Below are 23,722 nucleotides of genomic sequence, written 5' to 3'. Positions count from 1 at the left end.
CCCCGGAAAAATGTTATGGATACAAGAAACAAACAAACAAAGAAGGAACATAATAGCCCCAAAACTGACCTACATAAATAAACCCAACTAATCTTTGGCACAGAAACAAAGGCAATACAATAAGGCAAGATCGTCTGTTCAACAAACAGTGCCATTACAACTGGACATACACATGTAAAACTTAATTGAAAATGGATCACAGACCTAAAGGTAAAACACAAACTAGAAAACTCCTAGAATATAACACAGAAGAAAATGTAGATGAGGTTTTGGCAGGTACAGTGAGAACTTTTTAGATACAACACCAAATAAATGCACAATCTATGAAAGAAATTATTGATAACCTGGACTTCATTAAAGTTAAAAACTTCCGTTCTGTGAAAGATAATGTCAAGAGAATGAGAACACGAGCCATTGACTGGGAGAAAATATTTGCAAGAAACAATATGATAGAGGCCTGCTAACCAAATATATGAAGAACTCTTAAAATTCAACAATAAATAAATGATCAACCCAATTAAAAGATGGGCAAAAAAAGGTCTAAACAGACACCTCAACAAAGATGGCAAAAGCATATGAAAAGATATTGATCATATGTCATTACAAAATTTCAAATTAAAACTACAATGAGATATCACTACACACCTATTAGAATGGCCACAATCCAAAACACTGACAACAAAAGCTGGCAACAGGAGCTTTCACTTATTGGTGGTAGAAACGCAAAATGGTATAGCCACTCTGAAAGATAGTTCGGCAGTTTCTAACAAAATTATACATACTCTTACCGTATGATCCAGCAATCACGCTTGCTGGTATTTACCCAAAGGAGCTGAAAACTTGTGGCTACACAAAAACCTGCACATAAATGTTGCAAGAAGCAGGAATACAAAACGGTGTATACATTGACCATTGTCATGCAAAATATGTATCCATGTGGTCAAGATAAGTAATATGTAAAAATTTATTCACTAATTATTTACTAACAAATTATTAGGTATTGGGGCATCTTATACATGATAAATACTATTAGGCAAGATAAGTAAGAAATCAAAGAACTTGCATAGGAGGGAGGCAGCAAGCAATTTTAATACAGTGTGGTATGACTCATAATAAATATGCCATGGGAGCAGAAGTTAACTTTTGGTAGCATGAAAACAGATGTCAGCGTGGTGGCTTTAAGAGTTATTTGATAGCCTACTTCCTCCAAAAATTACTGTTTCACTGACCTTTCAAATTTTAACAAAACTGCAGCCTGGATCCAGAATGAGATCTGGGTTCAAATCCTAGTTCCACTACTACTAATCAGCTGACTGACCATTGATGAATTACTTTACCTCTCTATTCACTTGTTTCTCATCTCTGATATAGGGATAAAAATTAGAACTTACACATCAGGACTATTAAGATTAAACGAGATTATGTATGGAAAGAATTTAGCACAGTGTCCTAGCACACAGTAAATAGTGTTCAATAAATGGTTTATTATCATTATTATTATCATTATCAATGCTATTTTCAACTGTATTGATGAGGTTCAGAATAAGAATAGCTGACAGTCTGGCTCTACAGCATGCCAGCAGTACCACACTAACTATGGGACAGGGCAGTTCAAGAGTTAACTTGTACAGAGAAGAGCTACAAGGATGGTGACCCTTAAAAACTCATTGAAGGGATTCAATCTGGAGAAAAGATGATGGATGAATATGATGGCAGCCTTCTTTTATAAGAAGGGCTGTCAACTGCTCAAGATAGAACAAGGACCAAAGAAAAGTAATAGACGTAAACATAAAGAACTGTCTAAAAACATTAATTCACACTGTAGGTTTTTTTCCGTGATGACTTCATTTTTAAACCCAAGACTATTGGTAAAGCCACTGGCACAGGTTTGGAATTGGTGATCTCAAATGTTCCCTCCAATTCAGATTCTATTTCAGGAGACTTAAAATTAGGATGGGAAACCTAAGCAGTTTATATATATTACTTAGTTTGAAGAAATAGGGGTTGGGAACAGAGGATGGGAGGAAAAGCACTGGTGACTTCCTGGTAAAGCACTCTGGAAGTATGTTTTAAAAGACTGAAATTGCTCACACAAAGATTTTGAAATAGATGATTTTCATCTTTAATGGACAGCCAAAAGTGCTTTCAAGGCTACTCTAAGTGACTCTATAAAGAAGCTACACAGTAAATAAATGTCTTAAAAACAAGAAAAGATGCCATCATACTAATTGTTACTCATAACAATGTGGGAAGTTGACCTTAGAAAACTGTCAGGGTGGCACCTGAGTTCTGGAGATATGAAGAACTGGTTACCCAAAGAACTCTTCTTAAAGAGTTCATTGTCTTTTCCACTATATTCAGTTGCATTTTCATAAAGAGATCACTATATAATGCCCTTCCTTATGAGGGATCCTTTCTGTCCAATCATCCATTGGAGCATCATCATTATGGAAGTTTTCCAAAAAGACTAAATAAAGTAAGAATTGGTTTCCAGGTGATACAGTTTTTTTCTTAAGAAATCACAGTAATATATGCTTGTTGTAGCAGGCTTAGGAAATTCTGAAAAGTATATAATATGCAATAGAAATAACTCAACCATATTCAGAGAGAATTCTTAGCATTAGTTTTCTTTCTGGTCTTCTTCCATGTATATACAGGTTAATGTGTATTTCTTATAATCAGGATCATATTGTATACACAGTTTTGAGTCCTACATTTTTAGTAAACGTTTTATTTTTAAGCATTTTCCTGCTGTTAAATTTTCTTCAAAAAGATGACTGTTAATGGTAATAGACTAATTTCTGCATCATTAGCAACATGGTTCTTAAATTGGGATTTTAACTTTTCAGGAGAGTCTTACTCTAGAATGGCTACTTGTATTATTAACATTCCTCTGTGTAACTATCTTTATATTGAATATTTGAATTTTAATCTAAACTTAATGGCATTCCTATTTATAACTTACAGTCTAGCCTGGGTCCACCTTAAGAGGTGAAATGAGAATTGTTCACATTAAAATTTGTGAATTGTAACTCTCAATCTAAGTCAGCACTGGAGACAAATACATCAAATTTCTACTGTTCAAAAAAAACAAAAGAAATAAATGTCAATTCAAGACAAAAACCTACCGAGAAAGTCACAAGGCAATACCAATTGAACTGTACATTAAGCCAACAACTGATTTAATGACTTTTCTAATTTTAAGAAGCTATAAAAATAGAAATGCAATCTGACCTGGGTTTTGAAGGCTCTGGCTAGCTGGAGAGAAGCAGGGATCATTAAAAAGCAAGTGGAGGCATGGAAATGAAATCAAGTAGAAAAACACCATGGTAAGAGTATGAAAGACTTCAAATGTCCATGTACAGATTTGACTTCATTAGTGGGACATTGGCCACAAGATATTTACTTATTTCTATGGAGCTAAAAAATTCATTTTTAAAAAATTCAACCAGTCATTCATACTACTTTATTCATTGTCAAGAACATGGTATTACAGCCTGGTACAAACAGAAACCTAAGTAAAGATCCTGTTAACATTTTTTTTTTTAAGATTTTATTTATTTATTTGACAGACAGAGATTACAAGTAGGCAGAGAGGCAGGCAGAGAGAGAGGGAGAAGCAGGCTCCCTGCTGAGCAGAGAGCCAGATCCCAGGGTCCTGGGATCATGACCTGAGCCAAAGGCAGATGCTTTAACCCACTGAGCCACCCAGGCATCCCTGCTGTTAACATTTTTAAACATTTACTCTCCAATTTGGATCTTATAAGCAAGCACCTAGGGTAAATAAAAGGAAGATCAAGTATTCTACTCTGTTAAACTCTTCCACAGACCAATAGGCTTAGATGATAAGAAAAAGTCAAACCCCTTTTCCACCAAATGACTACACGATCAGGATATTAACAGAGACTAGAAAATCCAGGGAGGAACATAAAAAATTGGTATGAAGAAAGAAATAGTAATTTTAGCTTTCAGTGGATCACTGAGCCCAAGAGACAGCTGGAAATGGAGAGATGAGGCTTGGGGAAAGGATGAGAGCTTAAGACATAATTTTCACTTGCCAAAGTGAAAACAGAATCCAGTATACTCTTTTATCCTCTTCATACCATCTTCCCCATCACCAACAAACACAATATTAACATAGATCAGGTCATCGTAATTATACACATATGAAACAATTTACATCAGGAACATTTTGAGGATAACTATTTGTGGAGACTTCAGAGAAATTTATCATTGGCATAAGGCAAAAACCAATGGAACACTATTAAAATTTTTTTTAATTCTCCATTCTACAGGAAGATTGGTTTGTTTGCTTTGCTTTGTTTTGTTTTGTTTTTTGGTATAGAATGAAAATCCAAAATTAAAATAATCTTTAGTTACTTGGCAGTGCAGATACAGACTTAAACATGATTAACATTTAGACCTATTACGGTTTAAAATAATGTCAACAAACATTCTTAAAACTGCACTTACAGGAATTAATTAGAAATTGATAAACTAAAATTCACTTTAGCATCCAATTACAAGATTCACAAAGCATTTAAACATATTGATTTTTTAAAGAACAAAGTTCTGAGAAACTTGGCAAATTCTATCTAAAGGAAATGGTACATCCCTATCAACTGGGAAGATCTGTGAAAGCATCCCCTTGAAAATTTATGGCATATTTTTAGTGTTAGTTTTAGTTTGATCAGAGATGGGCTCAGCTTATTCAGTATGTTCCCAGTCCACAAGTGTACTCTTTAAAGTATTTCTCTATTTCTCGGTTTCTATTTATTTCCACTAGAGGGCGATAGGATGACTGAACTCTAAAGATCATTAAAAAAATACACAGATTGTATCTGCTGTGAGGAATGAAGTGTATTCTGTGAGATTAGGAGTGGGAATGTTTAAAAACGTTAATAGCATCTTTGCTTAGGTTTCTGTTTGTACCAGGCTATAATGTCATGTGCTTGACAATGAGTAAAGCAGTATGAATGATTGGATGAATTTTTAAAAAATGGATGTTTTTAGCTCCATAGAAATAACTACCTTACATAGCACTTGTTCTCTGGATGTGTTTACACCTAAGAGAATTTGAATTTAAGTTCTTTGTCTTAACAAGAACAAGACAAGGTGAAGGATTGCTGAAGCAGCCGCCGCTCACTAAAACTCTACCTACAACAGGGTAGAATTTAGAGCCTGTTAGATTTCAGATGTTAGCCACATTGTCCTACAAAGTTTCCTATGAGCTCTGGTTCAAAGGAGTGGTTGGAGGGGGGAGACTAGAAACACAACTATTACTCTGATCTCTTGATCAGCTAGTGATCCTTGTGCCTAATTTCTCTATTATTTAGAACCTAGAGACAAGAAAAAGCCTCAGACTTTTATCTATTTTAATAGACATTTTTAATTTGACTCAAAAAAGATTAAAAAAAAAAAAAAAACGTTTAGTTGCCAGGGGAAATCGAACAATGGGGATGGGGGAAAAAATTGACTGATTTGAGGTAAGGAATGAAACTATGTGAGAAAGATGGAAGGAAACAAGAGAGGCATGGAAAAAGCAGAAATTGGTGCTCAAACATAGTTCTCTTCACAAAAATTTCAGAAGGCTACAAGACTTGGCCTAATAGTAATTTTATCTGCTTTTCATTTTAGCAGAAAATGAGTTGCCACTCCGCATTAAACATAAAAGGATTCTTTTTTTTTTTTTAAGACACTTGACTCTTTTTTTTTTTTTTAAGATTTTATTTATTTATTTGACAGACAGAGATCACAAGTAGGCAGAGAGGCAGGCAGAGACGGGGGGCGGGGGAGAGTAGGCTCCCCACTGAGCAGAGAGCCTGATGAGGGGCTTGATCCTGGGACCCTGAGATCATGACCTCAGCCGAAGACAGTGGCTTTAACCCACTGAGCCACCCAGGCGCCCCGCATAAAAGGATTCTTAAGTATGGGCTAGGCATCTCTTTAGAAAACAAGATCTTTTTTAATATAAGTCTGTAGAAAGGGAATTAAGAATAAAATTTATTCTTAATTTTATTAAGAATAAAATCTTACGTAGTAATGTTTGCCAACTTCCTTCCCTATGGTAGAATTTGGAAAGAAAGGGCTGGGATTTTTTTGTTTTGTTTTGCTTTGTTTTGTTTGAAATTAGTCAGATCTGGATTAAAATCTCTGGTCACTTACAGTGTGATTTTTGGGTGAATCATTTGGCCTCTCTGTACCTTCTATTTACTTATCTATCATAGGGACTTGCAAACAGTATGGACTTAATAAATAAGCTTGACTTGACTTGACTGCCAGTACCCTCGACTTTTAACATTAAGATGGTCTGAAATTTCTAATGCATATTATTGCACAGTCTCCCATATGAACAAATCTTTGGTGACTAGAGGGGGAAAAAAAAAAAGATGTCCTAAGAATTTTGATAATTTCAATTGTTTTCAAAGAAAAGACCAATGCGAGGAAGAACCAAAAATGCTTTTTCTCATTAATATCATATTTGAGAAACAGCATGTTCAGGAATGACCAATAAATAAGTATAACTGTCCAAAGGGAACGTTTAAGAAACTGCAAACAAAACAAACCAAAACAAAACTTGAAAGCTATGTTGGGTAAACTATGGCTAAACCCATATTAACATGAAAAAAGGGGGGAATATTTTTATTTATTTATTTTTAAAGATTTTATTTATTTATTTGACAGATAGAGCTCACGAGTAGGCTGAGAGGCAGGCAGAGAGAGAGGAGGAAAAAGGCTCCCTGCTGAGCAGAGAGCCTTATGTGGGGCTTGATCCCAGGACCCTGAGATCAGACCTAAGCCAAAGGCAGAGGCTTTAACCCACTGAGCCACCCAGGCACCCCAAAAGGAGTACTTTTAAATGATTTTTATACCTCTACTATTCTCAAAAGTCACAGTTTAAGAAGACTTAAACTTTACAACTTAAGAAGACTTAAACTGTGGCCTAGGGTAATGTCTGTAGAAGTGTTTTCTGTTTATAATGATAAAGAATTTAAAGCTGCTCCAAAATAAAGTCTTTGAAATAATGAGAGCTCTTCCTTATTTTCTATATTTAGAAGATTTATATAGATGGGTGACTGACATTTTCTTTAGAAGCAATGAAGTAACAGACGACATCTTTAAAGTGTTGGTGAAAAAATAAAGTACTCTGGGAATAATCCTAAAGAAGAGCCCCAGGAAGAGAGAAAAGGGAAAATGGGCCAATTTCGACCTGAAATAAGTCTTTGTAGAAGGGCATCGTATTTGTGCAGGAAAATGACCTCAAGATAAACAATATATCAAGTGTGTGCACAAGAATACATACGTACATACATACATAAACACTTATGCACATACATACATCTCTTCCTGCTGTCACTAGTACTCAGTCTATGTCTTTGGCCTTGTATGTACAACACAATAATTTGCATTCATGACTCAAGAGACACTAGAAAAAACTGATTTAAAATTGTTACTCTGTTTTTAAGAAGGTAACCAGATAACTGTATAAGACATATCTAAAAGTTCTGTTTACAGGTTCATCTTGAAAGGGGGGGGGATGATAAAGCATCTGTCAAATCTGTATACTCATAGTTTTCCTACAGAACAATCTGATGACTTCTCCTTTTGGAAAAAGATATGTTTTATCTAGCTGGCTTTCTTGTTTTTAATTATACAGCAGAACTCACTGATAGCTTTGCTTTGCTCAACAAGGCTTAGTTTTGATAAAACTTCTTTCTTAAAGAAGATAATGCAATAAAATGCTAAACCCCACTCCCCAACCTGAACCCTCAGAAAAAAGAGAGACACAAACCCCATCTTTTGATGTAGTAACCTTGACGGAGAGAAATCAAGAGATCTGGGGGATAAAATTTGGGTGGACTACGTTATAAAAGGTCTTAGCCTTACCAAAAAAACAGGACTATAACTATTAGTGGTAGAGCCATCTGGCTGAGATTCAAAGCACTACTTCAACACCTTGAGACAGAGATGGCAGAATGAATATAAACCACTACAGAAGCTAACTTCTACTTAGATCAAACCAACTAAGTAAAATCTAAACTTGCAAAAAGGCTAGGGAAACTAGGGATAATGTTTTAGAAAGAGTTTTAAGTTTCACAACCTTAAGCAAAAATGATACAGCAATTCAAATATTAAACCTATTAAACCTGAGACTTTTTTATTCCAGGTCAAGTTACATTAAAGGAGATGATATTATATCTGTTTGTACATTGTTATTGGGCTAAATCGATAATTCACTATAAATTTAAAAATAAGCAAATAAGAGTAAGAGGACAAACTACTATGGACATTATTTTAATATCTATAAAATAAGCTATTATTTGAATTAAAATGTTCCATTCCAAAGAACTGTTTAACTTGTAAGTCTACTCTACATGAATAGTCATGATTTTTATCTAATTTTAAAATGATAAAGAACCAAAAAGCATGCAAACATAAAGATATATGAGCGTAGAAGCCTGAGGGGGGTAGAAAAAGGATAAAAGTTGAGCTACATACCTCATTCATTCTGAGTATAATTCTTTTTACTTTTTCTCCTCTTTAAATAGACCAGTAGATAGCAACACTGCCTAAAATATTGATTAAAATAAATTCTAACTCCAGCAAAAGTACATGATGTTTTATTGAATTTCCTGTAATTTCAATGGCACCAAAATACAAAGAAAATAAAATTCAATGTAGAGAAGTCAGCACTTTCTTGACTTAATTAGGATCTAGTCAACGAGACCAAGGTATATAAAGAAAACTCCTATTTCCAACCTTATCATCTTCTGGGGACCGTATGTGTAGATTCATATTCTTTACAACTTAAAAATGTTTCAATTTATGGAACATTTTAAACATACTTTAAAAACCATACAGAAAAATACCCATGAACCACCCGATCTCTGCAACCCAGATTCAATAATTAGCAACTCATGGCCAATCTATACACTCTTTCCTTTTCTCCCCTTTAGGAATATTTTGAAGCAAAGCCCAGGTACTACATCATTTCATTTTAACTATAATTTGATGGGGAAAGAGCGGCAGGAAGAATACAATAGAAAGACTGGGGAGTGAGAGAAATAATGGTGCTTCTTTTTCTCCACAATCCCTGTCTCTTATCATAACCATAATTTTAAGGGATATAACATTCAAGAATATTTTGAAGAAAGAAGCTCCCATGCCATTCCAAAGAAAAAGCACTGGCAATTCAAATTTACTGCAGTTGCCCAATCACTTCCTCCTTCCATCTCAGACAGACTTCAACATTTCAGGACCTCCCGGACTATCTAGTAGCAAAGATAATACTGGGAAGCAGTCATAGTATATTCCAGTCCTTATTCTCTGGTATAGCCTCAAAGGACTACATCCAACAGAATTTTTTCTCAGCACTAGATCAATCACCAGTTGATGTCTCTGGTTTAGATAGGAGTCTAATTATCCCCCTTTTAAAACGGGCCTATGGCTAAGGGGTGCCTAGGTGGCTCATTCAGTTAAGCACCCAACTCAGTCAGTTAAGCATCCAGCTCAGTCAGGTAAGCATCAACTCTTGATTGAGCTCAGGTCATGATCTCAGGGTCCTGAGATTGAGCCCCAGTGTTGGGCTCCATGCTGGGCAAAGAACTTAAGATTCTCTTTCTTCCTCTCCTTCTTCCCCTCCCCCCAACACCCAGCTGTGCATGCATGCACTCTCTCTCTCTAAAAACAAAAACAAAATACATATCTATGGCTAACTCCATGGGCTACCACTAGCTGAATGAGATAAGGAGGCATATACAACAGAAAGGTCTTCTAAGATGGGAAGGAAAATGAAAACTGCAAATAAGGGAAGTAGTGGCAGAAATTTGACAGTAACTTTTGCCTTGGAGTAATACCTGTGAATACAAAGCCCACCCCAACCTCCTGCATTTTATAAATAAAAAAAGATTCTTTGCTACTTGATTACACAAATCATATTTCACACCAACCCTCTCTACTACACAGAAACTACTAACCCATCACAGGGACAAAATTTATAATAAAATTCGGTATTAATGATTTTTCATAGTAATAAAATCAATTACCTCCCCTCTATCTGTAATAAGATTGTCCCATTACCAATACTTCTATTTCTAATACCTTCCATAAAACAAAACTTAGTTCATTTTATTATTACACATCTGAAGATTAATTTTGTGGTAATAACAAAGACTGTGAGGAAAGTTTCATTACAATTAACATGGATAGGTAAATGTTTTACAATGGCAGACTAAATATACTCACTTTTGTTGTCTTTGTATAGAATGGGGAGGAGAGTTGGTGAATAGGCAGGTCCACGATACTAGTGGAGTTTGTGACACTGTTACTATGTGTATGTTCATCTTCTCTGCTACTGTCATCAGATTGATCAAAATCATCACTCTCCTGGTCCATTTCCTCTTCCTCTTCCTCCTCCTCATCTTGTTCACCAGCATGTTCTTCATCTTCTTCTTGCTCTTCTTGGTTCCCTGAGGAGTCCTCATCTACTGAAATGAATCGATTATTGTTTTCTTCCAATTGTCCTTGCTGGGAATCATTTTGGTCTCCAGGTCTCGGTTCTGCTCCAACAACTTCACCATTCCTTGCAGTGTGCTCCTCCTCTTGTTGTCTTAGCTGTTGCTGCTGCTGTTCCTCCTCAACCACACGATTCATCTGTTCCTCATCTGCCTGGCTTGAGGAAGGGTTACCTCTCAGAGAACCTCCAGTTCGTCGTCTTTTGCTGCCCACAGAGAGCAGTTCCTGATTCATTTCCAAAAGCCAGCTTGCTACTTCTTGGACCTTGGCTAGACTATCAGAAGATGCAAAGGATTTCACATTCTGTAGGGAAAAATGGGGGGGGGGAGAAGAAAGGTTTGTACAGTCTACATTATCTCCCACTTTTATGTTCTATGTCTATATTCCAAATTTCATTAAAGACTGTAAAAAGTATTTGATGCTATTGAGATATTAAGATGTTCTTTAGGAATCAGTAGAAAGTTTAAAATGTTAAAATTAAGACTTTATAAAGACATACACAAAAATCACACAGTACACAGCTTTATTTTAATCTTTTAAAAAATAATTTTAGAATTAAACTTTATAATTTAGTTGCTTTTACCAATAAAACATAATTTAACCATTAAAATGATTTTTAATTTTAGATCAGTTCATAAACTATAACTTTCATAAAACTTCCAGAAAATTTTATGAAGTGTATCATTAAAAACTATTCAATTATCAATTAAGTTTTGGAAATACTGAGATAAACCAAGATAAAGAGGCTTATTTACTGTAGGAATTTCCCAAACTTCTCTGATCATAGAACCCTGCCTTAAGACATGTTTTTTTGACAGGTACCAAGTATAATCATTATGATTTTCATTTTGCACAATGAATATAAATCAACTGGGGAACAAATTAAAAAATTTTTATTTTATTTTTTTTTTAAAGGAAAAAAGTTCGTAAGTTCATACCCTCTGACCCAGTAACTCCACTTCTGGCAATCTATCCTAAGGAAGTAATCCTAAAACAGAAAAATAAATTATGCAAAGGATGCTCACTGCAGCTTTATCCAAAAAAGCAAAAAATAAAAATAAATGTAAATAAAAATAATCAAAACCCAAATGTTCAGGACAAAGGAATCCATGAGATGGGCTATATATAGTGTAATTCCTAAACATGATGTGCATTTTAAAAAATTGTGAGAACATGGATGTTTGTATTATGCTAAGGGCAAAATACAGGTAATTACAGGATCACAGCATTATTAAACTGCATAAAGACTAGAAGACAAGATTTCAAAATATAAACTACATTTAGTTTAGTATTTAGGTAGTAGTATTTTAAGTGCCTTAAACTTACTTTTTAACCATATTTCTCAAATGTTATGTATCAAACACATTTGCTCTTATGTTTTATAGACTCTAAAACTTGATTTGATACAGAATCTTTTCATAATGCTCATTCTTGAATTTCATCCTTTGCAGTCATTTATATGGACATGTTTGAGGCTACATAAAATAATGCCAACACACTGGCCAAGCTCATATAGAATTCCTTTTAAAAATATCTTTAAGGTTGGGGCGCCTGGGTGGCTCAGTGGGTTAAAGCCTCTGCTTTCAGCTCTGGTCATGATCCCAGCATCCTGGGATAGAGCCCCGCTTCGGGCTCTCTGCTCAGCAGGGAGCCTGCTTCCCCGTCTCTATCTGCCTGCCTCTCTATCTGTCAAATAAGTAAATAAATAAATAAAATGTTTTAAAAATATATCTTTAAGGTTTATGAGATATAAGAAATACAATACCCATCTTCTATCACTCTCTAAGAATAACTACATTGTATTATATAACACAATGATCTTCAGATAAAACAGCCTTATTTACTTTTCAAACCCTTGCCACTAGAGGTTAATCCCCCAAAGGGCCATTGCAAGTTTTGAAATGGGGTCTGAAAGTCTGAAAGATAGTTTTAAAATAGCATTATTTCATTTTATTTTCTATCATCTACACTTTCTAAGAAAAAAGCTGTAGTGTGGGGGGAAATTCTTTAATTCTAATTACAAGTAGAAGTACAGTACAGAAAGAAGAGTTCCAATGACTGAATTGTGAGACACTTCAACATTCTGAGTGAAAGAGTAACCAACAAAGATGACTAACAAGGAGAAATGGGAATGACTGACATCCTTTAGGCCCTGACGTAAAGAAAGCATACCCAGGAAGAGGAAGTATAAAATGACAATGGTTGTTGATAGTTCAAGTAGGATGAAGAGAAAGAACTGACCACTGGATTCAGTAACATGGAAGTCACTAGTAACAGTTTTATTAGCTGAAATCTGATTAAAGTAGATTTAAGAACAAGGAAGAGAGAATAGAGATGATGTGTACAAACAAGTTAGTAGTTTGCTGCAGAAAAAGAACAAAAGGGAGTGATAACTGGTAAGGAAAACAGAGTCAAGAGAAAATGTTTTATTCTTTAAGACTAGAGAACTAGCAGTGTTATTGGTATACTGACAAGAATGATCCAATACAAAACAAAAAGTTGATAATGTAACCAAGAAAAAGGGGAAATGGTGAAGTGATGTTTATAAGTAATTAAATGGGGATGATGAGAATGAGTTCAAAAATTGGAAGGACTAGTTTCAGTTAAAAAAATGGATACTTCATTTATGATAAAAGATGGGAAAGAAGAGTGGTATTATAGGTACTTTACATTTATTTCCTTTTTACCATATTTCTCAAAGTGTAAACAGTTGGAAACAGGTAAATTTTTATAAGTGGCAGGAGTCTTGGGAAATTCCCTACTCGTTCCTTCAATTATTTTCCTTTCCTTTTTAAAGTAGGAAGCAATGTTGCCATTATCATCAGAGTGATCTTGGGAGAAGAGGTTGTTAGAAATCAGAAGAAAGGGGTTTGAAATAGTCCTCTAGAGAGAGAGGAAGGAAACTTTCCTAGGTGCATGAGATTTTGATGATCAAATATAATCAATAAATCATGATGTAACATATATCAAATGTGGCTTTTAAAAAGTCAAGTGGTTCCAATAACCAAACTATGGAAAGAACCTAGATGTCCATCAACAGATGAATGAATAAAGAAGATATGGTATACGTGTACACACACACACACACACACACACACACACACACACACACAATGGCATACTATGCAGCCATCAAAAGAAATAAAATCTTGCCATTTGCAATGACGTGGATGGAACTAGAGGGTATTATGCTGAGCGAAATAAGTCAATCAGAGAAAGACAATTATCATATGATCTCCCCGATATGAGGAATTTGAGAGGCAAAGTGGGGGGTTTGGTGGATAGGGAAGGAAAATATGAAACAAGATGGGATCAGGAGGGAGACAAACTATAAGAGACTCTTAATCTCACAAAACAAACTGAGGGTTGCTGGGGGGAGGGCGGTATGGAGAGGGTGGTTGGGGTATGGAGAGGGTGGTTGGGCTATGGACATTGGGGATGGTATGTGCTAAGGTGAGTGCTGTGACGTGTGTAAGCCTGATGATTCACAAACCTGTACCCCCGGGGCAAATAATCTATTACATGTTAATTTTAAAAAATTAATTAAAAATTTTAAAAAATAAAAAAATCAAGTGGTTCTTCTTTACAATTCAGATAAGCACAATAACAAAATTTCTGTATGAGGTAGAAAGTAGGGTTTTTTTAAGAAAGCACATTAAATACATCTGTTGTTTTCTATAAAAAATAAAATAATAATAAACTGTAGAAAATAAAGGTCATCAAAATCTTACTGGCTCATATATGTAAAAGACAAACTACAAAAACATCACAGAAAAGCAGGTTAAAAATAACATATTGAAAAACACTGACCTATGCAAATGAATATATATAGTATCCCAGCATATATAAAGGTAAATCTACTATTCATAGGCTTCCTTCAAAGAATTAAAATCTTGCTTTAGTAACTGCATCTAAAGTCTAACTCTCCTAACACTAACATGAACATTTTCCATTTGGATGATTATGCATAGAACAGCATGAAATCAGGGTCATTCATTGCCTGGAATAATCCAGACCCCAAGCAAATTGCCCTATGTGTGCCAACCAAAGAAGCATATTTTTAAGAGACTGAAAGGGGTTAAATGACATATTAAGAGCAACTTACAAGATGAAAAAGATGAAAGAACAAAGGTCATAAAACTAATCATAAAGAGTATGTGCAAATGGTAAATAGTCAGCTTATCAACAAATAGAAAGTTTATGACTGGCATTTCTAAAACAGTACTTGCACCGATCATCAGTGAACACTTCCATTACTAATTAAGAATAACAAAAAGTCAAATCACTATCATTGTGTAACTTTAGTGTTATACTGGGAGGAACAGAGAAGAAAGTGTCTTTAATTTAAGCCAATAAAGTCGACTGACTCGACTATTTACAACCATAGCATATAAATAGCTTTCAAAATAACACAGATTCTTACAGATAGACCTGATCAGAAATGGTAAGCCCAAGTAGAAGAATCAGATTTAAAGCACAGCCAATATAAAATATACAATGACAAAGCTAAAAGTCAGTTTCTAGGAACCCCAGAATATTTGAAGAGGCTGAAAATATCTGACAGACTTACATAAAAATGTGTCCAAGCAGAATATATATTGGATTGGATCTCTCTGACCCATTTTGGGAATGGAAAATGGAAAAGAAAATTTCATATTCTGTTGGTATTCATAAACTCAAATTTAAACAAACAAATAAAAAAAAACCCCAAGCATTTTTAGGAAATTAGTTTTTTTCTAACAATGATCTATTAAGTAAGCTAATGACCTAATTAAAAAAATAAACATTTATCCAATAAGTAATAGGAAATGAGAATCAACTCAACACTCTTATAAGGGAGGGAACCTTTTATTTTTTCATTAACCTATAATGTATTATTTGTTTCAGGGGTACAGGTCTGTGATCTATCAGTCTTACACAATTCACAGCACTCACCATAGCAATACCCTCCCCCAATGTCCATCACCCAGCGACCCCATCCCTCCTACCCTGCTCCACTCCAGCAACCCTCAGTTTGTTTCCTGAGATTAAGAGTCTCTTATGGTTTGTCTCCCTCTCTGGTTTTGTCTTGTAAGGGGTAAGGGAACCTTTTTAAAAAGAGTTTATAAAGCCCCACATTTTTAAGAAAATTGATCTAAAACTTGAAACTGTTATACAGGAAAAGTTAATAAAATATTAACCCCCAAAATGCACACTTTTTTTTTTAAGATTTTATTAATTTATTTGAGAGACAGAAAGCATGTGCAAATGTGCGTGAGCAGGGTGAGGTGCAGATTATGACTTCTTTTCCAAAACCAGAATCTGTACAATACTCAAAGATAATTACTATAAAACAAATACTTACTGAACGCTCAATATGATCAGGCACATTTTAATTTTCTGGAGGATAACGTTTAGAAATGTTTCTTTACAAGTTAATCAATGACTTTTAACCCGACCAAAACCCATGGTAAAATCAGATTTTACATTATAAATAACTCTGGATGTATATATTTAAACAAACCTAAAACAATGGTTTAGAGAGAGGGAATTATGAAATATTTCAGATTCCTGAAGTCTCTATAAATCAACACCCTTAACTAAATATGGTCCATTCTCATTATTTGTAGTAATTATATTCTATAAAGTTATCACAAATACTGAACCACTGCCCCTAGGGGAAACACAGGGTTAACTTCCTGAAAGCCTTGGTCACAACATTTTGGCCATCTCATCGATACATAGTCTTTTCATGTGTATGTTTCTATTTAAAGACATGTACTTAATATATATTGTTGATTCATTAACACTGAACTCAGCCTATGGCACTGAACAAAGCTTATCTAACAACTCTATGCTCTCCATAAGGCACATTATGACACTAGACAGCACCTTGCCACTATGCTTGGGAGCCATTTTCAAAAGCCAAATATTTCACTAAATAGACCATGAAAGGACACTTGTTATAGTATGAGAGCTGGACCAGGAAGGCAGAGTGTCACTTTGTTTGACCTCAGATGGGAATGTGCATGCCAAGTGATTTTTTGCCACTCTGTGCATGCTCATGTCTACAAATGACTATGAAAGCATCATGAATATTGATTTTTGGTGTCACAAACTGTAGTGAGTAGGCAAATTCGCAAACACAAAATCTACAAATAATAAGGGTGGATGGTATCTACTTTATCTAAATCTTCTAGAAAGAGCACTATTTGCAATGCAAGATTCACACAGTATTTTGAGATATCAGCAAAGAAGCCACAGCATTACCTACTGGCTGCTCCTGGAAATATAACCAAGGATAAAAGGATAAAAGAAATTGGAAGTTCTAATAGACATTCACCACTAAATTTTTCAAATAAATCAGAAGTTCAGATAGCCCATATAGAAAAGGGGAGAGAAAGGCATCACTTTTCCCTTTGTAAGTGGCCAGAACAGGGTTCTTCTGGCAGCATCATTCATTATTGTGACAGTTCTGAATCTACGGATGCCTAGAAGAGATGCCTACAGTCACCTCCATCCTAGGATGAAGATTATAATAATTTTGCTCTTCAAAAAAATTCAGAAATAAGGTTACTGTGATAGAAAAGAATTACTCCAGGGCTTCACCAAGTCCTAGAAAATATTGGGTAACATTTAGTCATTACACCTTGTTGATTTAGTGACACCTCACACCTAATTTCCATGCTTTTTTAAAACTAGTTTCTCAGAAACTTTTTAACTAGTTTCTCAGGAAAATTGCTTTTCAAAATATCTCAGATTAATCAACACCATCTGAACTTATTTTAGGATGTTTAAAGGAATCAGTATGAGAAAGTACACGTTAAAAAAATTGAGCTCTGAAAGCCTATCTCAGAGTGAACTGGAGCTATTTCCATGGCAAACACTAACCCTGAAATGACCTTGAAATCTAAGTAACTGGCGAACACTAGTTACACTAATAAAATCAGGGATAACTTAAGCAAACATCCAAAGCCTCCAAAGGACTGTGCATTTTTTAGACAGTTTTAGAATTATATGGCAGGATACAATCCATCGGACATGAGCAACAAAGTCATTTAAGCTTTAAGATGTAGATGGCAGGAACATAAACCAAACTGTACTGATCACTGGGAAGGAAAACTCAAAGCTTAGAATCACCTTCTGCAAGCAGTTTAGAATCTTCCCTGAATGATAAAGGAAGCTCCCTAATCACCAGGAGCCCTCTTGTGGCCCCACCACTTACTAACACTCCAAGTTCATATTACGAACTTTATATATTGCAAGTTATTTATTAATTCTTATAGTCAAGCTGATTAATAGTATCTGGAATAAACAATAAAGTAAGTCACATCATGACTGAGTGATAACTCAGTGACTCAGAATCCCCCAAGGGTTTTCCATTTCACTCATAATGAAAGTCAATTTTCATGGCTGCCTGTTGGTCTCTGTATAATAAGCTACTCATACCCCCACCACTCTGAGTTCATATTCTATTATCTCTTTTTCACTTTGTTTCACTCTAATACTGTTCTTTCTTGACGAAGAAAATATGCTGCTATCTCAGAGCCTTTGCACTGGCCATTCCCTCTGCCTGAATGCTTTCCTCATACTAAGAACTATTCACATAGTTCTTCCCATTACTTTCTTCAGGACTCAGTTCAAATGTCCCCCAGGCAGTGACACTTTCCCTAATCATCGTATTTAAAATAATAACTCCCTTAGATCATAGTCCCTTTCCCCCTTGCCCTGTTTTACTCTTCTCCAAGCAATGTATAAAAGCACTAGACTAGTGTCTGCAATACAGTAAATGCCTATCTATCTATGCACTCATCTATTCATTTGTTATCTGTATTATCTAATCACTAGAATTTAAGCGCCCTAAGGAAAAAGACTTCCCTTTTTCACCACCACTATCTTCAGCACCTATAAGCTCAACTTACTCTTCAAAACACTATTTAGTGAGTAAATATTTATTAAATCTTTTTTTTAAAGATTTTATTTATTTATTTGACAGAGAGAGAGCACAAGTAGGCAGAGAGGCAGACAGAGAGAGAGAGAGAGAGAGAGGAAGGGAAGGAAGCAGGCTCCCCGCTGAGCAGAGAGCCGGATGCGGGGCTTGATCCCAGAACCCTGAGATCATGACCTGAGCCGAAGGCAGAGGCTTAACCCACTGAGCCACCCAGGCGCCCCTATTTATTAAATCTTTTTAAAGCCAACTAGGTACTTTTTTTTAACCAAAGAACTTCAAGCCACGTCACAAACACAGTATCAATAACTTTAACCATATTTTTAAAAGTTGTACTGAACACATTCTGTGTAGTATTTTTAAAACTGGGTATAAATCTAGCCTTAATATTTACCACTTTTCTCCTTTTATCAAAGTTCTTGTTACTTTAACGCAAGCTATAAAAAAACAAGTATGTGACTAAAAAGATTGATACTTCAAAAGCACATAGATTGTTGAATAATTCTACTTCCAAATCGCTTATACTGTGGTTAACTGGGAAACCATAGATGTAACTTAAGGGGAAAATCTTCCAAGGACTACAAAATTGGCTGAATAGGTCTTTAATAATCGAGATTAACAAAAGCAACACAAAATGAGTATGGGGAACATGATGCAAGTATTCATGTAAGCAGCAAATGTTCATTATAGTTTTGAACATTTTAAATCCACACGGTACCTCAATCATATATATCTTTATTATAAATGATACAGAACACTATTTCTCAGTTCACATGACAATACCTATTTTTTTTTTAAAGTTTCTTTAACTGATTATTTTTGTTTGGGCTAAATTTAATTCTTCATTCCCATTTAACTCTACTACCTCTGCAATCTGTGTTTACTCCATTAAAACTAAATTTTAAACTGGCTGCTAGGGGAATCTGGGAGGCTCAGTTGGTTAAGCGTCTGCCTTCAGCTCTAGTCCTTTTCCCAGGGCTCTGGAGTGGAATCCCACATCAGGCTCCCCTGCTCAGCCAGGAGTCTGCTTCTCCCTCTCCCTCTGCCCTCCTGTGCCATGCTCCACCTCCCACCACCTCCTGCTCCTGCTGGCTCGCACTCTCTCCTAAATAAATAAATAAATAATCTTTGGGTGGGGGGACAACTGGTTGCTAAATCCCACTGGATCTTTTACCATTTCTGTACCTTTCTACATTATTGAACATGTACTCCCTCTTCTTTACAACTCTCTTGTCCCTCAGTTTCCCTTGGTATCATCCTTTTCTTGGTATCACTCCTTAGGTGGCACTGTTGGTCTCTGTTGCTAGCCCCTTCCTGCTCTGCAGCTTCTCTCAAACCCAGGGTTTTAACTATCACATAGAAACTACTGACAACCAATCCTATTATCTCCAGCCAAACTCCTCTATTGAGCCTACTAGTTTTACTATATTGTCTCACAATCACTCCAAATCCATTATCTTAAAATCTAAACTCCTGTTTTTGTTTCTCTCTCTCTCTCTCTCTCTCTCTCTCTCTCTCACACACACACACACACACACAAACACACGGCCCAAATTGGTTCTTAGATGCTCCTACTATTTTCTCTATCTCAGTGAATGGAGCCATATTCTAGCCAACTGCCTACTTAAGAAAACTGGTGGCTCTTCCTCTTCCTTCTACTATCCCTTCCCTCAACAATTTAGTCCTAAAGCCATTTGGTGGAGCCAAGCAAGTAAGGTTTATGTGTAGGAGGCAGGACAGCAGTACAACAGGGGGGATCAATTTAAGCAGAGTGAGGAGGGCCCCCCTTGTATGTGGGGGATGGTAGGAGGACCAACACGGTGTCAAAGCCTGAATAAGAAGGGTGAGGAGTGATCTAATAGTGGAAAAGCCCAGCCGGTCAAAAGCAGAGCAAAATGAGAACATCCGTTTGGGTGAGAGTAGCAAACATGAGCAGGGTAAAAAAGGTATCCACATGGAAGGATAGTGTCAAAGCCCAGATGGGTTAAGGAGAGTACAGTGGCCACAATGATGCCCTGTTCAGATATCCCTTCAACAGAACCTGCTCCATTATCTTGGAATTCACTGCAACATTTACACATGGCCATAATGCATCTATGCTTCTCCCAGCAAATGACTGTGCATGGTGGGAATGCTCCAACAGCCAATTCTGCTACCTGCCCATCATACTTTGTCTTGATATCCATTTCTCTGGGGACCTGCATTAAACCAGAAGGTATCTATGTACTAGTGTCAAAAACTCTTGAGACAAAATAAGTAAGTGTGGAAGATACTACAAAATGGCTAACTTCATTAAACAAAGATTATTTCACTCCAGAATGCTGAAGAACATTTTCTACTACATAAAGAAATCCAGTGGCTCAGCAGAGGAAAAATTCTCAACAGGCTATCTTAGCTAAAAGGGGTCCTTTTAAGACAACAGAAGGCTAGATTTCATTGAATACTTTGAAGATGAAGAATAGCTGCAGAAACTAGCCAATGTAGCACTAACTCCTCAGTCTCTGTAAGACATGAAGAAAAGCTTTGACTTCAAGGGACAAGATTCTTGGATTTAAAAGGAAAATGCACTTTTGGAAAACACCACATTACAAAAAGGAGATTGTGAAATGTTTCCACTGCTGCTTGGGCCTAACTAAAAAAGGATATCATCAAGTCTCAAGTCTTACTGGAAACCACCTGGAGAAGCTACAGAACAAAAGTGAGCTGATTTTCTTCCCTTTCAACACAAATGATCACTGGGCAGAACTCTTTTTCTGAATCTTCTGATTACGAGAATTTGCCATGAGAAAAAAGAAGAGCTGCAGTCTTATACAAGATGAGTTTTACTGATCTGCCCCAGACGTGTTCTGGTTTTCTGTGGAGAAAAGAATATCCTCCTATTCATAAGAAACCAATGAACATTATGCTTCAGTTTTCATTATGCATTCAAACAACCTTTTTCTTACTCAATGAACATGAAGAGTAAGCTAAGAAACAGTCTCATTTCAGCTGAAAAAGAAATCTGTAGGTGTCGGTTTATTTCCTGTTTGACCCTGAATTGGTATTTGTGGAGAGGTAAATTCACACTAAAGAAGTCAAAATAATTTTTTTAGATTCAAAAATCACACTTTTATGCATAGATGAGCCTTGTGAAGGAAATACTTTTCTAGGGCCTACATTTGAAGCATGATCATATCACCAAGTAAGGAAATGTTTTCTCTAAGTCTTGTATAAAAGAGTGTCTAGGCAATATTTTTATTCGTATTGCTTTGGTTTATGGTTTTAGTAGCTTTACTATTCATTATTGTCAAAAAAATTTCATGTTGTAAATAATATTAAAATCAGTTTATGTTTATTTAAATTAAATCTTATGAGCCTACATTAAGAAAAATTAAGTCCCATTTTGGTTTAAGTTGGTTATGTGAAATTTACTACATTTCCTTAATGAGTTTGCAAGTTTTATATGAAGATAAACGAGATTTAACCCAAGGAAAGTAAGCTAAGCTTAATTGTCAGGGGGTTGTATTTTTCCCCCAAGAAAAGCTGGCCAAAATGTCATTTTTAGCTGTAAATATGAAGGGGTAACTATTTCTACATATACTCTACACCATATCTAATTTGGATCTCATATAGAAATTTATGGTAAGGCTTACTTGAATAAACTAAAACAGATAAAGTAGTAATGTAAAAGAAAAAAAATTAGAATCTCCTCTAACACTAACTGTGTTATTAGCACTTGTCTACTTTTCTCGTGTTTAACCCTGAATTGATATTTGTGGAACATAAAATAAGCACACGAAGTAAATATAAATTTTGCATTGAAGAGGTAAATTCACAGTAAAGAAGTAAAAATAATTTTGAGAATACTTTGTGGGAAGAAGGAACCACACAAAAAGAGGGGACTAATGAACTTGCCAATATAAACAGATCCACAGAAAAAAAGAACATTGTTTACTCAAAAGAGCACTGAAAAGTACCAATAAATAATTATATCTACAACTTACTGATCAAGCTGTTATACTGTGAGCTGGAGCTATAGTCATCTTTATGTGATTCCCAAGTTAAGATTATTTTAAGTGTATACTCAATGTAAAAAGATTAAGAAAGGCTGACGTGAACATCAGTAATGGGATAAACTGGTATTATATTTACCTAATAAGAAGTAATGAGAGTAACACAGCATCACTTTTTTTAAATTCTTGCCAACAATGCATAACCTGAATCCATTAATGAGGAAACACTAGACAAACCCAAATTAAGGGTCCTTGTTCAAAATGACTGTCCTATAATCTTTAAAAGTGTTAAAGGAATGAAAGTAAAGATCAAAGCATTGTTCCAGATACAGAATAACAAAATGTAGTCCATGATTTTGAACAGAATCTTTCTATTATATGAGATAGTTATCTGAAAAACCAGTGAAACTCAAATGGAGTCTGAGGAATAGAAAATCTAAAATATTGATGCCAATATCCTGATTTTAATGGTTATATTGTCATTATGTTGGAGAATGTCCTTGTTTATAAGAAATGCATACTCAAGAGTTTAGAGGTGATAGTGAATCCTGTTGGCAACTTTATCAAATGGTTCTGGGGCTAAGTAAGCTCTTAATACTATAGTTGAGACTATTATGAAAGTTAAAAGGGGGGAGCCTTCTCGACATCAATCTGGTTCCCATTATCTGCTATAAACTACCTTTGTCTTGTCCTAACACTTCTGTCACCTACTCACATCATCACTAAGTCCTAAGTGTACCTCTGCAGTAGATCTACAATGGATTCCACTTCTCTAGGGCTGTTTAATAAGCAGATACTATATGCCTCTTGCCCAAACTATGTGAATAGAATCCCTAATAATCTTCCCATCTTTTGTGCATCATGCCTCTCACCTACCCTCTATACTGCGGCCAGAACGTGAAATGTCATCACCTCAGTGGCAGTTTCCAAACTTTTTACATGCTGAAGCCTTTGTTCAAATGAAGGCAAGATATTAAACAGGTAAAGAAAAAACTTGTGAGGAACAACTAGAGAAGGAGAGAGAACAGTGTTCACAGAAAGAATGAGCAACCCCTGAGTGAATCCGAAAATTTCTGAAACTACTATTCTATAAAATAAAATCTGAACTCCTAAGTATGGTATACAAGATGTTCCTAGTCTGATCCTGTCTCCAACCATCTTCAGTACAAACTGGTTTGTCTTAAACTTTGCATTACCCAACAATATTGATCTACTTGTATTCTCCTTATACACTATATGTTCTCCTACGTCTGTATCTTTGTAAAGATGTCTTCCTTCTCTCTGACAC

At 35.5% G+C, this 23,722-nt stretch overlaps 1 protein-coding gene across 3 annotated transcripts in view; it reads right to left on the bottom strand.

Moving 5' to 3' along the window:
* Window positions 1-23,722, bottom strand: part of FBXW7 (F-box and WD repeat domain containing 7) — a 228,522-nt gene that overhangs the window by 82,699 nt on the left and 122,101 nt on the right. For 2 of the 3 annotated variants that reach the window (XM_032855518.1, XM_032855517.1), the window contains one exon: window positions 10,246-10,818. In XM_032855518.1, the coding sequence (XP_032711409.1) occupies window positions 10,246-10,749 (504 nt within the window). In that variant the 5' untranslated portion in view covers window positions 10,750-10,818. Of the gene's footprint in view, window positions 1-10,245; window positions 10,819-11,453; window positions 11,504-23,722 lie in introns of all 3 variants that reach the window. The other variant, XM_032855516.1, reaches the window with a different exon arrangement.

This window comes from Lontra canadensis, unplaced genomic scaffold, assembly GCF_010015895.1.
Source record: "Lontra canadensis isolate GAN:19392208 unplaced genomic scaffold, GSC_riverotter_1.0 scaffold10, whole genome shotgun sequence".
Taxonomy (NCBI): domain Eukaryota; kingdom Metazoa; phylum Chordata; class Mammalia; order Carnivora; family Mustelidae; genus Lontra; species Lontra canadensis.
Note: the sequence above shows the minus strand (reverse complement) of the source record. Positions and strands in the feature narration are given on the sequence as shown.